General features: G+C 37.9%; 1 protein-coding gene across 1 annotated transcript; it reads left to right on the top strand.

Moving 5' to 3' along the window:
* The first annotated feature begins 287 nt into the window (after positions 1–287).
* Positions 288–14,311, top strand: LOC110453866 (zinc finger protein 629-like). Its single transcript, XM_021503051.1, has 8 exons — positions 288–912; positions 8,750–9,029; positions 9,225–9,370; positions 9,635–9,803; positions 10,005–10,174; positions 10,452–10,617; positions 11,159–11,242; positions 11,648–14,311. Exons 1-8 carry the CDS (start codon positions 718–720, stop codon positions 12,160–12,162), a joined length of 1,725 nt encoding a protein of 574 aa, XP_021358726.1. The 5' UTR covers positions 288–717; the 3' UTR covers positions 12,163–14,311.
* Positions 14,312–16,675: the final 2,364 nt, after the last annotated feature.

The following is a 16,675-nucleotide window of genomic DNA, read 5'->3' as shown; positions in this document are numbered from 1 at the left end:
TGTCTGACATGATTCGAAGATGACTGGACGTTGGTCAAGCCCTCCGGTCATTTCCAACAGCTAATTATTTTTTGACCGTAGTATATTGAAACTTTCACTGTGCGATGTGAAAGGTCCAGCCCCCTACAGCGCTCAACAAGTGTCCGGAGCCATATTGACCAATCAGAGCGCGCCTTACTGATGCGGTCGGTTACATCATTTTCACACAATACTGACCGGTGTGGGGTGGGCGTTTATAATGTCCAGTCGATGGTCAGTCAGTAATAATGGTCAGTAGGAAGGTGAAAGGGTAGTTAGTAAGTGACCACTGCTGTAATAATCGCTGTCCGGAGGCTAGCGACTGACTAACATTGACCACCTGAGAGAAAGTGTTCCAGAAAAGAAAACTTTAATTTGGATGTTACTTGCTTCATTGCACTCAGATACTAAAAAGAAAGTTTGCGACTTTAGCCATTTCAATTTGGAATTTAATGGACTGAGGAAGAAAATCAAACGCGGTGACTTCTGAGAAACAGTTGTAATCTACTTCCAGACTTTAGTATATATATTAGTTTAGAAAGTTTTAAAAATAATTTGGTTGCGGCTTAAATCGCCCTTCCAAAAGCTTTTGAAAGAACTGAGAGAAAAGATGTGTTATCAGATTTTAAACACATTATTTTCTCGTCGCAATTAAGTTTTTCACAAATTTTAAGTACTAAAATACAAGTAACAGTAAAAATGGATGCCTGTGTATTAATTCCGGAAGAGTTCGGTCTGGTCCTGACTCTGCATCCGAACCCACAAAATGTGCTGGAGATGTTCGTCGATATCTGGAGTAATGTACACATACCCTCGGGAACCGTATTCCGTCCGGACCAGGGGACCGTCCGACTTGACAAGTTAGAAGTCTATTCCAAGCTCGAGGCCTGTAATGTAAGTTTTTCTTTCTTTTTTCACTTTTTTTAATTTTTATTTAATTTATTTATTTTTTATTCTTATTCTTCTGTTTAACCGAAAAACTGGGTTCAACTGTTTCAGATAAGAAAAACAACATTTTAGCGCTCTTTATTAAAATAGGTAATCAGTGTATGTTCGTAAAAATTACAATTCATTGTGTCGTCCTAAAACTTCAATTAAATGTGTTTAAACATTATTTTTTCTTCTCGATTTTATCATTTTCTGTAATGTTATGCTACATACTGTTTTTTTATAAAGTTTTTTAACCTAAGATATTTTCTCGTCTTATAACAATTTCAGACAATTTACTTAAGAAAAGGATGTTTTAATGAATTCCTATACATCCGTTCTCATTTGAAAATGCCTAAGATATTATGTATTTTTCTCCATATATATATATTTTTCTAAAAATAAACCCGTTACTGAACGTTAGACTTTTTAACTGTCGTCTACTTGAGGAAACTTCCTCAAACGATTATTTTAACTGAAAGAAATTTTGTTATTTTTAGATGTAAAAAAATATGCTGACATTATTTAACATAGTTATATATTATTTTTTACGCTCTTGTCCATTTTTACAGTCTATATTTATTTTAATATTTGTTAAGCTTATAGTCAAATACAAACTATCCAAATTAATAACGTACGACTCTGCTCACACTAAAGATATTTAAGTATATTTGAATACTATGATATCGGCTGTTAAAGTTCAAACGGCATAACGTGTGATAATTAGCGGCTAGGGTTATATCACCTGTCTCTATTAACTAAAGTCGAAAGAAAGAAATATATACTCAATAAAAACGTAACGCCATGAAATACATCTCACATTTACTTATTAAACATGTAAAGTACTTACTAGCACTGGCGCATCGAGTGCATTTTATATCGCCAGCAAATCCCGATGAGATAATGAGTGTCAAGTTTTATATTAATATACTCAACTTTTACATAAACTTTTTTTTCTTTTAATTAATGCAATAACCAGACAACTTTATTTCTACATTATATGTAGAGGTTAGAACACATTGTTTATACTGGCGTACTCTAGAGTGACTAGTTACGTATAGTATATTTGTTATTCGGAACTCTCTTTCATCTTTTTTCCTCTTTATCATCTACGGCGAGAAATTTCACGCCCTGTACACAGTCTAAACAAACATGCAAAGCACGTGTAGTATTCTATTAAGTAACGCCGTTCGCCCTTGATTCTGACTGCACCGTGCTGGGAGGTACACGCCCACAGCGGTATCCGGTAGCGAAATACACATACCGATCTAATCCGAGGGGCATATACATTTTGATTAACCCCCCAGATCAATCGGTTATTATCACACGGGTAATAACTGTTTATTGATCATGTCGGTATCATAAAAGCGTGAGGCTGAGTGAGACAAATCGTAACATCGGGGAGTTATTTCGGGCAAAATCACACTGTAGTGTAGGTTTTCAGGAACATGAAAATTAGGCTGAAGCGCTCCGTCACTTACAGCTAATTCTTACAGATATGTAATGATACCACGGACTTAGATAGCTTATCTCATTCCATGATAATACTTATGACAAACAATAATTTTAATGAATTGGTTTTTCGATATAAGTTTCAAAAATGATAATCTTATTTATATATGCAGTATTCTCTATTAATTGTCTTTAAATTACAGCAATCGGAAAATCAAGGAAAACAAAGAAAATCATTATGTTTTATATATTTTTTATATTAATTCGGTAAGCGGTATTAATACGATTTTCATTATAATAAATATATAAAACTATTTATTAAATATAGAAGTCACTATAACGGCCCGGTATGTGTTCACTTAGGAACATTCGTGACGTCAACTTTACGATATGCAGCGTAAAGCAAGGATCGCGGGTAACGCTATTACAGAGGTAAAAACTTCTTAGCTTTCCTCATTAACCAATAGGGCTTTACCAATCAGTTATGTAACGGACACACGTCATCCCCGTAAAACCTCCCTGCTACTCTTCATTACCGGGAGGTAAAAACGGGACAATACGATCCCTAAATTGACATCATAGTATCTATAAGTAAGTCCGTTCGGAGTCAATCCTTCCGTCTTAGGGTTCCTGACTCCCTAGGGGCTATGACACATGCACAATGATGCCTAATCTACCTCGCGCTCCCTCAGTACTGGCGCTCTAACACGCGGGGGATTACCACGACGAGAAGTCACAGCTCTCTATCAAAAGGTCACAGTTCAGCCGTAAAGTCTTTGATGGGGGAAGAAAAGACACGTCATCTTATTTTTTGACATCTTTTGTACCCTATCAATCGACGCGTTTCTGGAAAATCCGTAATCCGTGAAAACTCCGGTTTCGGGATTTAGAAACCATATCGCAGCTTCCTGTGAAAGTGAGAAGTGCTGTTAATGCTGTCACCTATATCAAAAGGATGCTCTGTAACCCTCGACTCCAGTCGTTGACACGACACATTGGGTGTTAAAGATGCCTGAATACTTTCCAAGAACAAAACAAAATTGCTCGTAGAATTTAAAGGGACACAAATAAAATCTTTGCCCAGTCAATGTCGACAAAAATCATGGCTTAAACGGAACTTTTTTTTAATTCAATGTTTTATATTTAACTTATTCTCGATTATTGTAGACATAGAAACGCGCCAATTATATAACGTTTAACCAGCACACAATTTCAAATTTTGGTAGAAAAAATAATTCCGGTAAGTCAGATTTAAATAAGACATGGGTATGTGCTACTCAATATATGTATACATGTCTTGTTATGTCTAGCCAGGAAAAATATAAAGCCATTTTCATTTCAATACAAAAGATTCTGACGATTTTCATTTCGTCATATTATATTAATTGCGGTTTAAACAGTTATTTATTTCCACATTCCAAATTTTTTCTTGAGGGAAAAAAATAGAATAGACATCTTTTATGTATGTAAATAAGATCATATGAGTTAAAGAACTTTCGTCTTTGCGAGTAGACAGTATGTAAAATAGCACTTTATCCTCTGTCATTATTTGCATAGTACCATTCATCAGGATAACGACGGAAGCTTGTGATCTTTGACCCTGTAAGGGGCCATTGAAGGGTAACTCGTACTTATTACAGCATTCATTACGTACTTATTTTCTGCTTTCAACTTTACGTACCGTTATATTCCGCTTTCAGCTTAAAATTTGAATTATATGAATAATTGCATCACTGAGCCAGAGACGTATATAGTATGTCTCTGATTGAGCCATTTACATAGCTAGAATTATAGAAATGATTAAGTTTCAGGTAAGAGTTGTTTCCCCTCATGGGTCCCGTTCTTTCAATACAGAATAAGAAGTTATTTATTTACCTAAGATTTGTCCAGGTGTAAAAGTGATACATTAGATGACCAGACGGCACTACTTTATTATTTACCTAACGTTTCTTCAGGTGAGAAAGCTAGTACAGGTATATTTACGTACCTGAATGCTAATAAAACCGCCACATTAGTTTTGTCAACATTGTCACCCGGTAAAACAGATGATACACCCTTCAAACAGTCTGTAACAAAGCGGGTGTTTACTGAGGGATGGGATTAGGGACGACCCTACTATCTGTGTAATGCTTGCGGGGCTGATCACCACTCAGATCTAATCTGTCAATATACAGAGTTATTTTGTTTGTCCATATTTTTGTTTAGTGTAAAGGCAGTCATGCGACTCATGTGTATATTCTAAATAGCTGTATATAACTTTTCTCGTTATTCTTGTTATTTTGGTTCTAATTATTATTTCAAATGTCGATGAAATACCTCGCGGTAGTAAACAATTAGCTTAATGATGTTAATGTCGATTGCCGATCACGTGTGATAGCGACTAGCGCGTGCCCCAAGAGAGGGCATAATCAGAGAACAGGTGACGAAATTTCAAATCCGGACGAGTGTATTATAATTATTACCCAGGGGGAGATAAGATGCGAGGCTCGGTATTAGTCGGGTATATTTGTCATTTCTCAATCATTTAACAAAGGCTTAAATATCAAAGATTATCTGTTTATGTACGTCTTACATTTAAAGTATTCCAAACAAAAATGTTTATTTATCAATAAGATCTTAATCATCCTCAGAACTATGAACCATGTAATCGCTCATTCAATAACGATCTACAATGCATACCAGACATGCATGTGCTACCCTCGTTGTTAAGCGTCAACACACATTATATTAATTATTTCAAAAGGTCAAACATATTCCGAAAAATTCACAGTCATGCGGTTACTTTTATTATTTTTACAAAAAATGGAATTTTCAGCAAATTTCGCAGGGCAACGTAAAAATTAAACGGTTGTTTTTCACTACAAATATTTTCGCTATTGAACTGTTGACGAATATGCTTTGTGTTACACTGTGTGAACAACACGCGGTACCGTGTGGCTCAATGTTGGTGAAGGGGTTCGTTAGCGCCCTTTCGTCACATTAGACTAGCCCACGTGCGATAATCAGCCGGTAATGACGTGGTAGAAACACCTCTCAGGTGTGTCCTAGTAGTGAGAACCGTGCGCCGTGACGGGACTATAATTACGGACGTGGCCGGACATCACTTAGCACTTAAATTATAGCAGAAACCATTTGATCACCATAACGATTATAGGAAAAATACCGAATAGGAATACCCGAGCTCTGTTATGGACTTTCGAAATATCATTTACAATTAATAGACAATGCTTGAAAACTATCATTAAGCAGATATTATGCGATCAATTCATTCAAAGTTGGTTTCATGATGTTGAAACTTCCTCGCGAGGGCAAGTTTACTCCTTATTCAAATATCAGTTTAATTGTGAACCATATCTTTTAAAGCTTAATCGTAATGAACGAAAAGTAATATGTTAATTTAGAACATCAAATATAAAATTTCCTATAGAAACAGGAAGACTTGAGGACGGCTTGAACACCGATATATTTTTTACCAAAAAAATGTCCCCTAAAATTCTGGATCGATAGCGGTGATTGCATATGGGAGTCTCGATCGCAATGAAGTCAGACAATATCATATAGATTAATTAGATAACTTTTTTTTTCGAAAACTAGCATCAAAAGATGCAGAAAGGCTATTGTTTCCAGGAAAACTTTTGCGCGGTTTCAGAAGCTGACGCAGATACAGGCGCGATATTTTGAAAACTAATACAGCGGTTATGTTGACTAAGGGTATCAATTAGTCGTGTATTTATCAACCCCGATAAGTGTGTATCTGGTTAGTGTATAAAGAGATGTAAACAGATAATTTGTTGATGTTTGTAACCCGAACGTATAATCACACACATCATCTTACTTGTGTAAGCACTTGCCCTTTGATAACGTAAGTCGATAAGGAAGCACGTGCGAAACACTAATGACTGAAGTCGGAATCCGGACACACTAAACGGATTACGGAATTTTGTTGTGTAAGGACATGCTATATTGTATTGTTGATACTGTACATAGTAAACTGTTGCTAACATCCTATGTATTGAAAGTAGTGTGATGTAATGAAGATAAGAAATGTTTTTAGTACCATTTGAATTGCATCAGACAAAATAAACTTCCACTTCACGATTCTCTTTGAAAAATATCTTCAATTAAAGCAATCTCCCGGTTAAGTGAATTAAAACCTCAAGTATAGCCAAACTATGCGATATGACAGTAAGTAAATAGAATTATCTTTTTTTTTTTTGATCAAAATAATAATGTTTGATAATGCATTGAAATCTCAGCCCCATCCCCTCATCTAAGGGATCCCCTATCCCCCAGGTTTCCCTCAATCCCGGGATCCATTATACCCAAAGTTTCCCTCAACCCCGGGGTCCCCTCATCTCCATGTTTCCCTCATCCCGGCGTCCGCTACCCCGGTAGAATCGACTGGCCCACGGAACTATTAACCCCCTACTTATGTGCCTATTGTATCGTTTTATTGGTATTTACCACTCAACCTAGGTATCACCTCGTGATTAATGGTCAATTCGTGTAACAGGAAACACTGACCAGTCACACTGACAGTCGCCACTGTCCAGAGTCGCCTTTTGCCACATAACTGACCACTGAAGTACCTACTGACGAACGGCCAGACGAAAAGCGCTTTACTGAATTGGCTACACTTAAAATAATGGCCGAGCGTGGTAGACATAGTAGCTGTAGAGAGTATGAGTGACCATTGACAAATGGTCGGATAAAAAGCGATTTACTCGACTGACCACTTGAAATAATGGCCCCTCGACGTTAATCGTCATTGAGAGTGACATAATGAAAGCGATACAGCTCTCGTTGACTGGCAATAACGTCTCATCAATGTTTAATTAAATTGTTGTAATGTTTGAGGCACACAATCGAGCCTCCTTAACAAAAGAGTTCCTCAGTTGTGATGGCCGCGTTAATTGGTTGGCATTGTGTAACTCGGCGCAGCGCCAGTGCGCATGAGTGGTAATTTGTTCTTTTGAAACCAAATCCGCCATGAGTTGGGTGATGCTTGCTTTAACCAAGACTTTGAATGAAATTTTAAATCGGTTGTACTCAACAATAGTGGACAATGGTCAGTTGACGTAACACGAGGAGGCACACGACCAGCACATCTGTTACCGGTGGACACAACTTTAGTCAACGTTATGGTGTCTTAGGAGCAGACGACCAGCTTCAAAGAGATCTAAATACGTCCCTCCCGGGGAGGGCTGACCATGTCTTACCCGCTCTGACCGTCACATACAGCTGTTGTTTGTCTCGGACCAAAGGTCAGGAACTGACCATAGGTCCCGTGTAGAATTTCGATTTAAATAAATTTAGGCGGGATAGTAGACACTCCAAAAACTTTGTCTTCATAATTGAAAAAAAGGAAGAGAAATATGTTTCGTTTATGTGTTTTTTGGGTGTTTTTTCTTGCACCGTTCAACATAAAGGATAAAAAAAACCTTTTAAATACGGTTTCTTAATACGTCACTTTTTCGTAATAAATTATCATTTACGTTGGTCCCAAGTCAGATGATATTACTACACAGTAGTGATTAACGACGCCTGAGTGACCCGCACGTGCTAGTCCTAACCGAAACATGAGGTAGCATGTGTTATTATCTGTTTAACAGGTCGCTCCTCCCCCTCCTGTCCCTTACTCTCTCCTCGCCCCCTTCTCTCCCTATGATAACAATTTGTAGCGCTAGCCGTATGGCGCGTGACCAATCGGGCCTACTGATAAACGAGACTCCGGCCAATTTGACCGTGGCTACTGTCATGTCCGTCGTCCTTTGTGTCAGTGGGCTAGAGATTAAAGTCTAATAAATTTTCTATTTCGATAAAAGAAATTTGGTGTTGAAGACGAGAGCGTGTCTGTAATTTAGACAATTAACAGAATTCAAACCTTGTTATTACCCCTGAAATGAATTAATTTTCTGTGTATGCATCTTTTTTGGATAAATGAAATTGAAATCGTAAGTTTTTCTTCTGAAGCGGAATTCGATAGCCTTGTAAAAGACGGGAATAGTGATTTTATTTGTCGAGTTATTGATCTCTATGAGCAACCAGTAGTTAACTCGTTAATGTGTATCTGTTCGGGGGTTACATTATTTCGTTTGATGGTTGGAATACCTTGTAAAATCAAAATACATGTAGGAACATGTGACATCTAGAGAAAGGCCACTTGTAATGCTTGTAGATACATACAATTAGAAAGGGAACAGGAAACAGGTTTCGGAAACTCAATCCGTTTTCTAAAAGTTCTGACATTTGCATTCAATCTTTGTCAATGACGTTTGTTCGAATAAAAAAAAACACCTTATGAAGAGATAAACTGTAAACATGTCAATAAAATACCCCCTTTCCATTCCAGGTACGATACAAGTTTGGCTGTTACGATGAAATCATCGATGTCGAGGAAACGTCTGTCCGTCATTGTAACTGGATTCGTTTCGTCAAATCCTCGTCCAAAGTTGATGACGTTAACTTTGTGGCGGTGAATATCAAGGGCGAGCCAGTGTTCCAGGCGGTAAAACACGTGACGCCCAATGACCCAATCGTCGTCTTCTTTGATGCAGAAGAGGAATCCCCGAAACCGAAACCGGAAGCGATATCAAGGGAAATTCCGGTACAGGAACAATCACCTGAGATCGGTAAGTTCGATGAAATAGATTTACTTGAACTTTCCACACTTTGATTATGCATAGATCTAAGTTGACCTCATACTATCGTTGACTTTGGTAAAAAGGTCATACAAAGCGTGGTCTAGGAGAAAGAGTGATTACCTTGTTTGTTATAATTGGTTTAGTTTAGCAATTTAAATAACATCGACTACTTGCTTGTTTCAGCGTCTAAAGATGACAGTAAGGACTTGATATCACCGATGTCTATGGATGCACGTGGGATGTTCACGTCACCGATCACACGAGAGGATGACTGTCGATCAAGTTTAAGTGACGTCATGAGTGAGCAGGAGAGCGATAAATCAGATCAGGTAATTAGCTAAAGCAAAACAAAATTTAACACCTATCCTGCTTTTGATTATAATTATTAAACTGGAAGTTGAAATGAACATTTTTTTTTTGATTACTCAGTAGAAAACATTTTTGTTACAAGACGGGAAGGTGTTCGGGATTGTACGATGGTATTTTGACATTGTAACAGTTTGTCAAGTCTTCTAATGGTGTGGTTTTCCTTCTAGCCACACCAGGCAAAGAAAGTTGAAGATAGATATTTAAAATTTCCTTTTTTCTTCTAGACAAAAAGCGAATCGGACACAACCACAAATAGCAGTCCCGAGCAGGGGGCCCTTTTGACGTCACGAGTCGTCAAGAGGAACCGCGAGAGGACGTGGTTACCATGTGACGTATGCGGGAAAAAGTTCGACAGACCGTCACTTCTGAAGCGCCATATGCGCGTGCACACAGGTACGTGTATTGATTATGAAATCTCCGTAACTGATGTGATAATTCGACTATTTTGGTAAAATAATTTTAATACTTTATTTCCTCTTGCCAATTACATGTACACTGTTCATCGATCATTTTCTTTGCTTTTGAAGACGTTTTCGTATGTTTTTCATGAATTACATTACGATGTGAATATTTAAATGTCTGTCTACCTTCCAGGTGAGAAGCCCCATGCGTGTGACGTATGTGGGAAGGCGTTCTCCACGTCCAGTTCCCTCAACACTCACCGGAGAATACACAGCGGTGAGAAACCACACCAATGTAAGGTGTGCGGAAAACGTTTCACCGCCAGCTCCAACCTCTACTATCACCGGATGACGCACAACAAGGTAAGTCACTCTATTCACACTTCCGGTTTTCATTTTTAACTCTTGTCCTTATATTTAGAGCTGGTTAACATTGCATGTTTGTATTTTTAAACTGAATGACTCGACTAAGATCAAGATACTAGAATGACGTGTTTACTAAAATGTATGAATGTGAAACCAGATACAAGATAACAGACAAATATTTTAGTTCGTGTTTTGCGCACTTTTTTGACCTTCTGTAAACCTAGTTTTTGGGTAACAGTGCGGCGTGGTTTATAAGACAAACATACTTTTCCAGGAGAAACCCCACAAGTGTACATTGTGCTCCAAGTCTTTCCCGACCCCCGGGGACCTTCGAAGTCACATGTACGTCCACAACGGTTCCTGGCCCTTCAAGTGTGACATCTGTAACCGTGGCTTCAGTAAACAGACGAACCTAAAGAACCACCAGCTTCTCCACTCAGGTAAACATACGTACAAGTTATATACCTGTATGACACGTTGAAGCTCGTATGTAATTACAGAAAAACATACGTATTGTATGTACAGCATGTATATCAACCATTGTGACGGGGAAATAACGTCATAAGTTTACTGCTAAGCAAATCATGGGAGTCTCTTCGATTCCTTGCCTTTCCTGTTCAAATTATTGACACAGTATAAGCACAAATTCGATCTTATTACGTCAGTTATGACGTCATACCTACTGTTGTCCATACATCAATTTAACCTTGACCTTGTTTGGGCCAGTATATGATATTAGTGTTTATTGTGGGCATGATTGGGCCGCGTCGAGGAATCTCTTTTCTTGTTTTGTTGGTCATGGATGCAAAGATGAAAAGAGTTCCGGTTAATTTAGATGCAAATTACAACTTTAATACAACAGTCAATTTACACAGTGTTGGGTTGAAATTACTTCTTTTCAAAATTTCAACCCGCAATGACTTATAAACTATGGGATGAAGATGGTATAATACTGATATTATGTTGACACTCTGTTTTCAGGAGACAAGCCACACGAATGCTACCTTTGTGCCAAGAAGTTTGCGCTTCAGTGTAATCTGAAGACACACATGAAAACGCATGAAAGTAAGTATAAATTATTATTATTTTTTTTTAAAACGAAATGAATTTAAAAAAAAATCATTGCATGGAAAGAAATAATTTTCTATATTAAAGAAAACAGAACGAATTTAATGGTGATACCGAGATGATAAATTTACACCGAGATAATACATTAGTGAACTTTTCACCTCTATATTTTGTGATACAAGCCTCTCAAGTGACAAGTAATTGCGTTACGTATTCACGTAGAGTTCCGGTAGACCGACCCATCAGATAGACTACTTTATATAACACGTACTCGACGATACAGCATCCGGATGATGTCAGATTCAATCCGTGTCACTAAGATAGTGCCACTTCCGGTTATCGACCCGTCGTCAGAGCGGATTATATTACAATGCTTTAAGACTCTCTGTTCTTTCTTTGCAGACGACACACAAGATGAATGTGTACGATGCGGTAAAGCGTTTCTAGGATCCAGTACATCGCCCACTCGACAATGTTCCGAATGTGTTACTCTGGAAAATACAGAAAACAGCCGAAAAGTGCGAAAGCCGTCCTCCGATTTCAGTATATCCCGACTAACGCAATCAACCCCTAAGCGTTCATTGGACTCGGATCCGAGAACTCTTTCTCAAGATTTCCCAAGAGAACCATTAGGGAGTCCATCATTTGACAGATCACCGCCTTTCTATTCACCGAAACTTATGTCATTCCCGTTATCTGCGCACGCAGCATTGTCGCCGATCTCACCCCAGAACGTCATAATGTCGCCTCGTCATCGTGGGTTTTCCCCCATTGTTGTCCGCCATTCTGGCATGCTGAGCCCGTCCAATGAACACATGAAGATGTTCGGTATCCTTGGTGATCAAAGACATAGTTACGGAAGTGACGTAATACCTCATAGACCATTCTGGAGCGGAAGTTTGACTCATGGATATTGAAGATATATATTTTCTGTTATATATATGACTGTGGACGCATCTAGTCAGAATCGGTGAATCACATATGTCAGACAATGGCATCGAGAATGAACTAGTCTTTACGGTGTTGACATTTTAATGCACACTTCTGTATGGATCGATTTGTCGAACTATGACAATACAACTTGACAATGTTGTGAGCATAGCTATGATGATACGCTTGCAAAGATTTCATAACATGTTGTTCGATTCTTATATATTTCTTAATTCCTATTGGAATTGAATATTACTATGGCTCGAACTAGAAGCTGAGGATGGTTTAGCTATTAATAACATTAATATACTACAGTGTGTCTGATGTTCGTCAAAACTCTCAGTCTAGAATACTTAATAAACAATGTTACTGAGTAATTTCCGATGATCTCGTAAATATCCGAAATTACTTTTTCTTGGATTACCTGCGTACTGAGTTTTTAAATTCACCTCCAGGAGGTACATCGTCCATGTGGTAATTTAGGTAAACCGTAGAGATTTCCATTGCTACATAGGTTTTTTTCTGTGTTATTTTTGTATTTTGTGGTCCGTAATTGTACATTGTCATATAAGTCCCTTGTGTACTGCCATGGCAAACACGGGAACTGTGCACACTTTAACGCAAATGTTTGTAAATAGTTCTTTATCCGACACGTGCAATTATTATATATAACCACGTGATGCTGACTGTGATTTGATCATTTTGTATATATATATACGCTTAAAATTGTCGATCAAAATAATTTTATTTGGATCGGACTACATTTTTTGATCTTGTTGATGAAATGTTTTCTTTCTGTCTGTTCTTACTGAAGTTTTTCTGTGTCTGTTGTAAATATTCCTCTTTCGATCCGTCCGTTCTTCATCTGTTTTCTTTTTCTGAGCTTTCTTTCACACTTTCTTTCTATTTGTTTTTTCCCCCACAACAATCTCAACACCTCACCAAGCTACAAGTGTCTCCTCCTCGTGCCGGTAACACTACTTTCTGTATGTTACAGTGTAATATACAAGTGCTTGTAAACAGCTGATGCTGTCCGACATTTTGAATCGCCAACCTACGCCAAAGATTTCTGCAGAGTTTGTAATGAAGATGACTTGTCCACTTATATAATGTTACCCTACCACACACATTACCACGTGACCCTACTATATACATTACCACGTGACCCTACTATACACATATCCAGGTGACCCTACTATACACATTACCACGTGACCCTACCACACACATTACCACGTGACCCTACTATACACATTACCACGTGAACCTACTATACACATAACTAGGTGACCCTACTATACCCATTACCACGTGACCCTACCACACATACATTACCACGTGGTCCTACTATACACATTACTACGTGACCCTACTACACACATTTCCTAGTGATCCTACTATACACATTACCTAGTGATCCTACTATACACATTACCACGTGACCCTACCACACACATTACCACGTGATCCTACTATACACATTACTACGTGACCCTACCACACACATTTTCTAGTGATCCTACTATACACATTACCTAGTGATCCTACTATACACATTACCACGTGACCCTACCACACACATTACCAAGTGATTATACTATACACATTACCACGTGATCCTACCACACATACATTACCACGTGATTCTACTATACACATTACCACGTGACCCTACCACACACATTACCACGTGACCCTACCACACACATTACCATGTGATTATACCACACACACATTACCACGTGATTCTACTATATACATTACCACGTGACCCTACCACACACATATTACCATGTAACCCTACCACACACACATTACCATGTGATTATACTATACACATTACCACGTGATCCTACCACACACATATTACCACGTGATTCTAATATACACATGACCACGTGACCCTACCACACACACATTACCACGTGACCCTAATACACACATTACCACGTTGACCACAATGACTTACAAGTAAACGAACATGTAGATTATTCGAGGATTCGTGCAATACCCCTTTTGTTGCAAAGTTGGACTGTTTGTGTAATGAAATCCCAAAAGTGTCACTGTTTTAATTCACTGTGTGTCATTAACACATGTGATATATACCAAAGAAATAAAGTTATACGTGAACTGTTATGAACTTGTTTGTTATTTTATATCTAGTGAATTTTGTCACTAATTTGGATATTATGGGTGTAATCACTATTATAATTCAACTTAGCGTTCCCAGTATTGTATATATATAATGGACGTTACCACTCCTGAACATGTAGTATACTTACAGTTATAGAATGAGGAAAAAGCATACGTAAAACCTGGGGAAATAGCATATCTAAAACCTGGGGAAATAGCATATCTAAAACCTGGGGAAATAGCATATCTAAAAACTATTTCCCGAGGCGGCGGCTTCATCGCCTCAGGAAATAGTTTTTCACTTAGGGGGATCTTAAATTTGCTATTTCCCACATACCCATTCCATAACTGTTTCTCTATAATGAAACAAAGTAAGGCAATTTAACAAATGAATTAAATAATACAATTCTTTAAACAATTTCAAAGAGAAAATAATATCACAATTTGGAGAAAAAATAACTGATCACAGAACTTTTTTATTATAAAAAATAGCAACATTGACAACCATCGACCACTTGGACTTGACAATCTGAACCCGTTGTTCACATAGAGTTCATCTAATTGAATTCTTACAGTTCAAACAGGACAATTATCACATCCTGGTAAAAAGCGGCCAATGTTGACAGTCAATTTCACTGTTGTTTATAATTTTAAAAAAAAGTATTAACGTCACTCCGCGCGTCACGGAACCAACCCCCCCCCCCCCCCCCCGGACACCCCCCCCCCCCCCCCCCCCTACCAAATGTTCATTGGTTGAAATTTTAAAGACTCCGTCTACGAATATTCATGAGGGAGATGTCCTCTTGTTTACAGGGAGTAGTGCGATTTTGGGGAGGGTGTAGCCCCCAGATGGAGAGATTTGAGCGATTTCAGGGAAATAGGACTTTTTAGCGAATTGTTTTTATATAGGGAAATACAGTAGAGGTATACTAACGAATTTTACCGCTGTTGCATATCTAGTGAGCGTCGTCGATATTGTACATCTGGTAAGCGTTGCCGTTGGTGTACATGTAGTAAGCTTTTTTAGTTAAAACATATTTTATTGCCAAAAAAATGCAAAAAGATTGGGCACAAGTTACATGAACATTATCAACGCCCTTTCCTTATAAGATAAATAATTGTATATACACATCATAAGATGGCTTTCATAGTTTACTGTATATTGCTCAATAATGCACTCTTTTTAACCAATGAAAACCGTCGTTACATCACAGACGTGGTAGAATGTAAGATACATCTGCACTTTTAGTTAATCTCCGAACCAGTTCCCAAAAATTCTTTTGATTGGTTTTTGCATAACTATCTAAAAGTCCATTAATATCAGCATAGAAATGTGGTAAGCATTGCCGCTATTGTACTCCTAGTGAACACTACCATTGTTGATACGTATACACGTGGGTATTTAATTAAACTATTCTGCCCGGTGTTTTTACTTTTCATGTGATCAACGTTCGCGATTATGACAAAACAAATTGAAAGAAAGTATATGTATATGCTTTCCATGTCTACGTGCTCTCATCTACACCAAACTGAGATGCAAAAGATTGTTGGTAAAGATTTCACTTTTAGACTTCGATGTGTGGATATGCAACATTACATGGGGTACAAGGAAGAATACACGCGATTTGACAGCAGATTTCAGAACATTAGAGTAGATAGCATTGCAAATAATTAATTTGGCTCTTAAGTCATATCTATCTATTTTGTTTTAAATCAAGAAATATATGAAGTTTTCAATATGTGTAGCCGCTGTTCCATATATGCGTATCTTATTTACGTCCCTGCCATACCATAATCGTCCTCCAATGTCAATTTTTACTTAAATAGTGATTTGTCTTCTTCCTGCCTTCAACTTATATTCGTCGATAATTGTATTAAGTATGTAGTTCATGCTAAAGATCACACCATTGAAACAAATAAGAAATAAATAGGAGGGGTGTAGCTCCCGAACCCTAGCAACTGTTATTCCGTCTTTTCGTATTGCAGAGTTATCTGGACTTGTGAGCAGGTATTGATTGTTACGTCATTTGTTTGTGAGAGTAACTTCATCAATGTTTGAGAAAATGACGTAATTTTCTCACACACACCAATGACGTAACAATCGATACCTGCTCACAAGAGAAGATAACTCTGCAATCCACAAAGACGGAATATGGGCCAGTGACTCAAACCTGCCACCGCGACGTCACAAGTACCACGTGACCTGTTAGCTCATCAAATTTTTCGCCAGTAAGAAGCGGTCATATTTGATTGCCTATATCTGTGTTACGGAACACTTCTTAACGCGTGTTGAGGGATGATTCGGTATTTATTTAACTATATCACAAATTTCGCTTATTTTGCAAACTGTAAAATTGATTTGATTGA

The sequence above is a fragment of the Mizuhopecten yessoensis genome, unplaced genomic scaffold (genome assembly GCF_002113885.1).
Source record: "Mizuhopecten yessoensis strain PY_sf001 unplaced genomic scaffold, ASM211388v2 scaffold7529, whole genome shotgun sequence".
Classification (NCBI taxonomy): domain Eukaryota; kingdom Metazoa; phylum Mollusca; class Bivalvia; order Pectinida; family Pectinidae; genus Mizuhopecten; species Mizuhopecten yessoensis.
This window is presented reverse-complemented; position numbering and strand designations above follow the sequence as displayed.

What these genes read in the sequence shown, in the direction of transcription:
- LOC110453866 (XM_021503051.1), top strand. Translation starts at nt 718, where the DNA reads ATGGATGCCTGTGTATTAATTCCGGAAGAGTTCGGTCTGGTCCTGACT. An exon ending in ACCGGATGACGCACAACAAG is followed by an intron (nt 10,175 to 10,451) that starts GTAAGTCACTCT and finishes ATACTTTTCCAG; the next exon opens with GAGAAACCCCACAAGTGTAC. An exon ending in ACACATGAAAACGCATGAAA is followed by an intron (nt 11,243 to 11,647) that starts GTAAGTATAAAT and finishes CTTTCTTTGCAG; the next exon opens with ACGACACACAAGATGAATGT.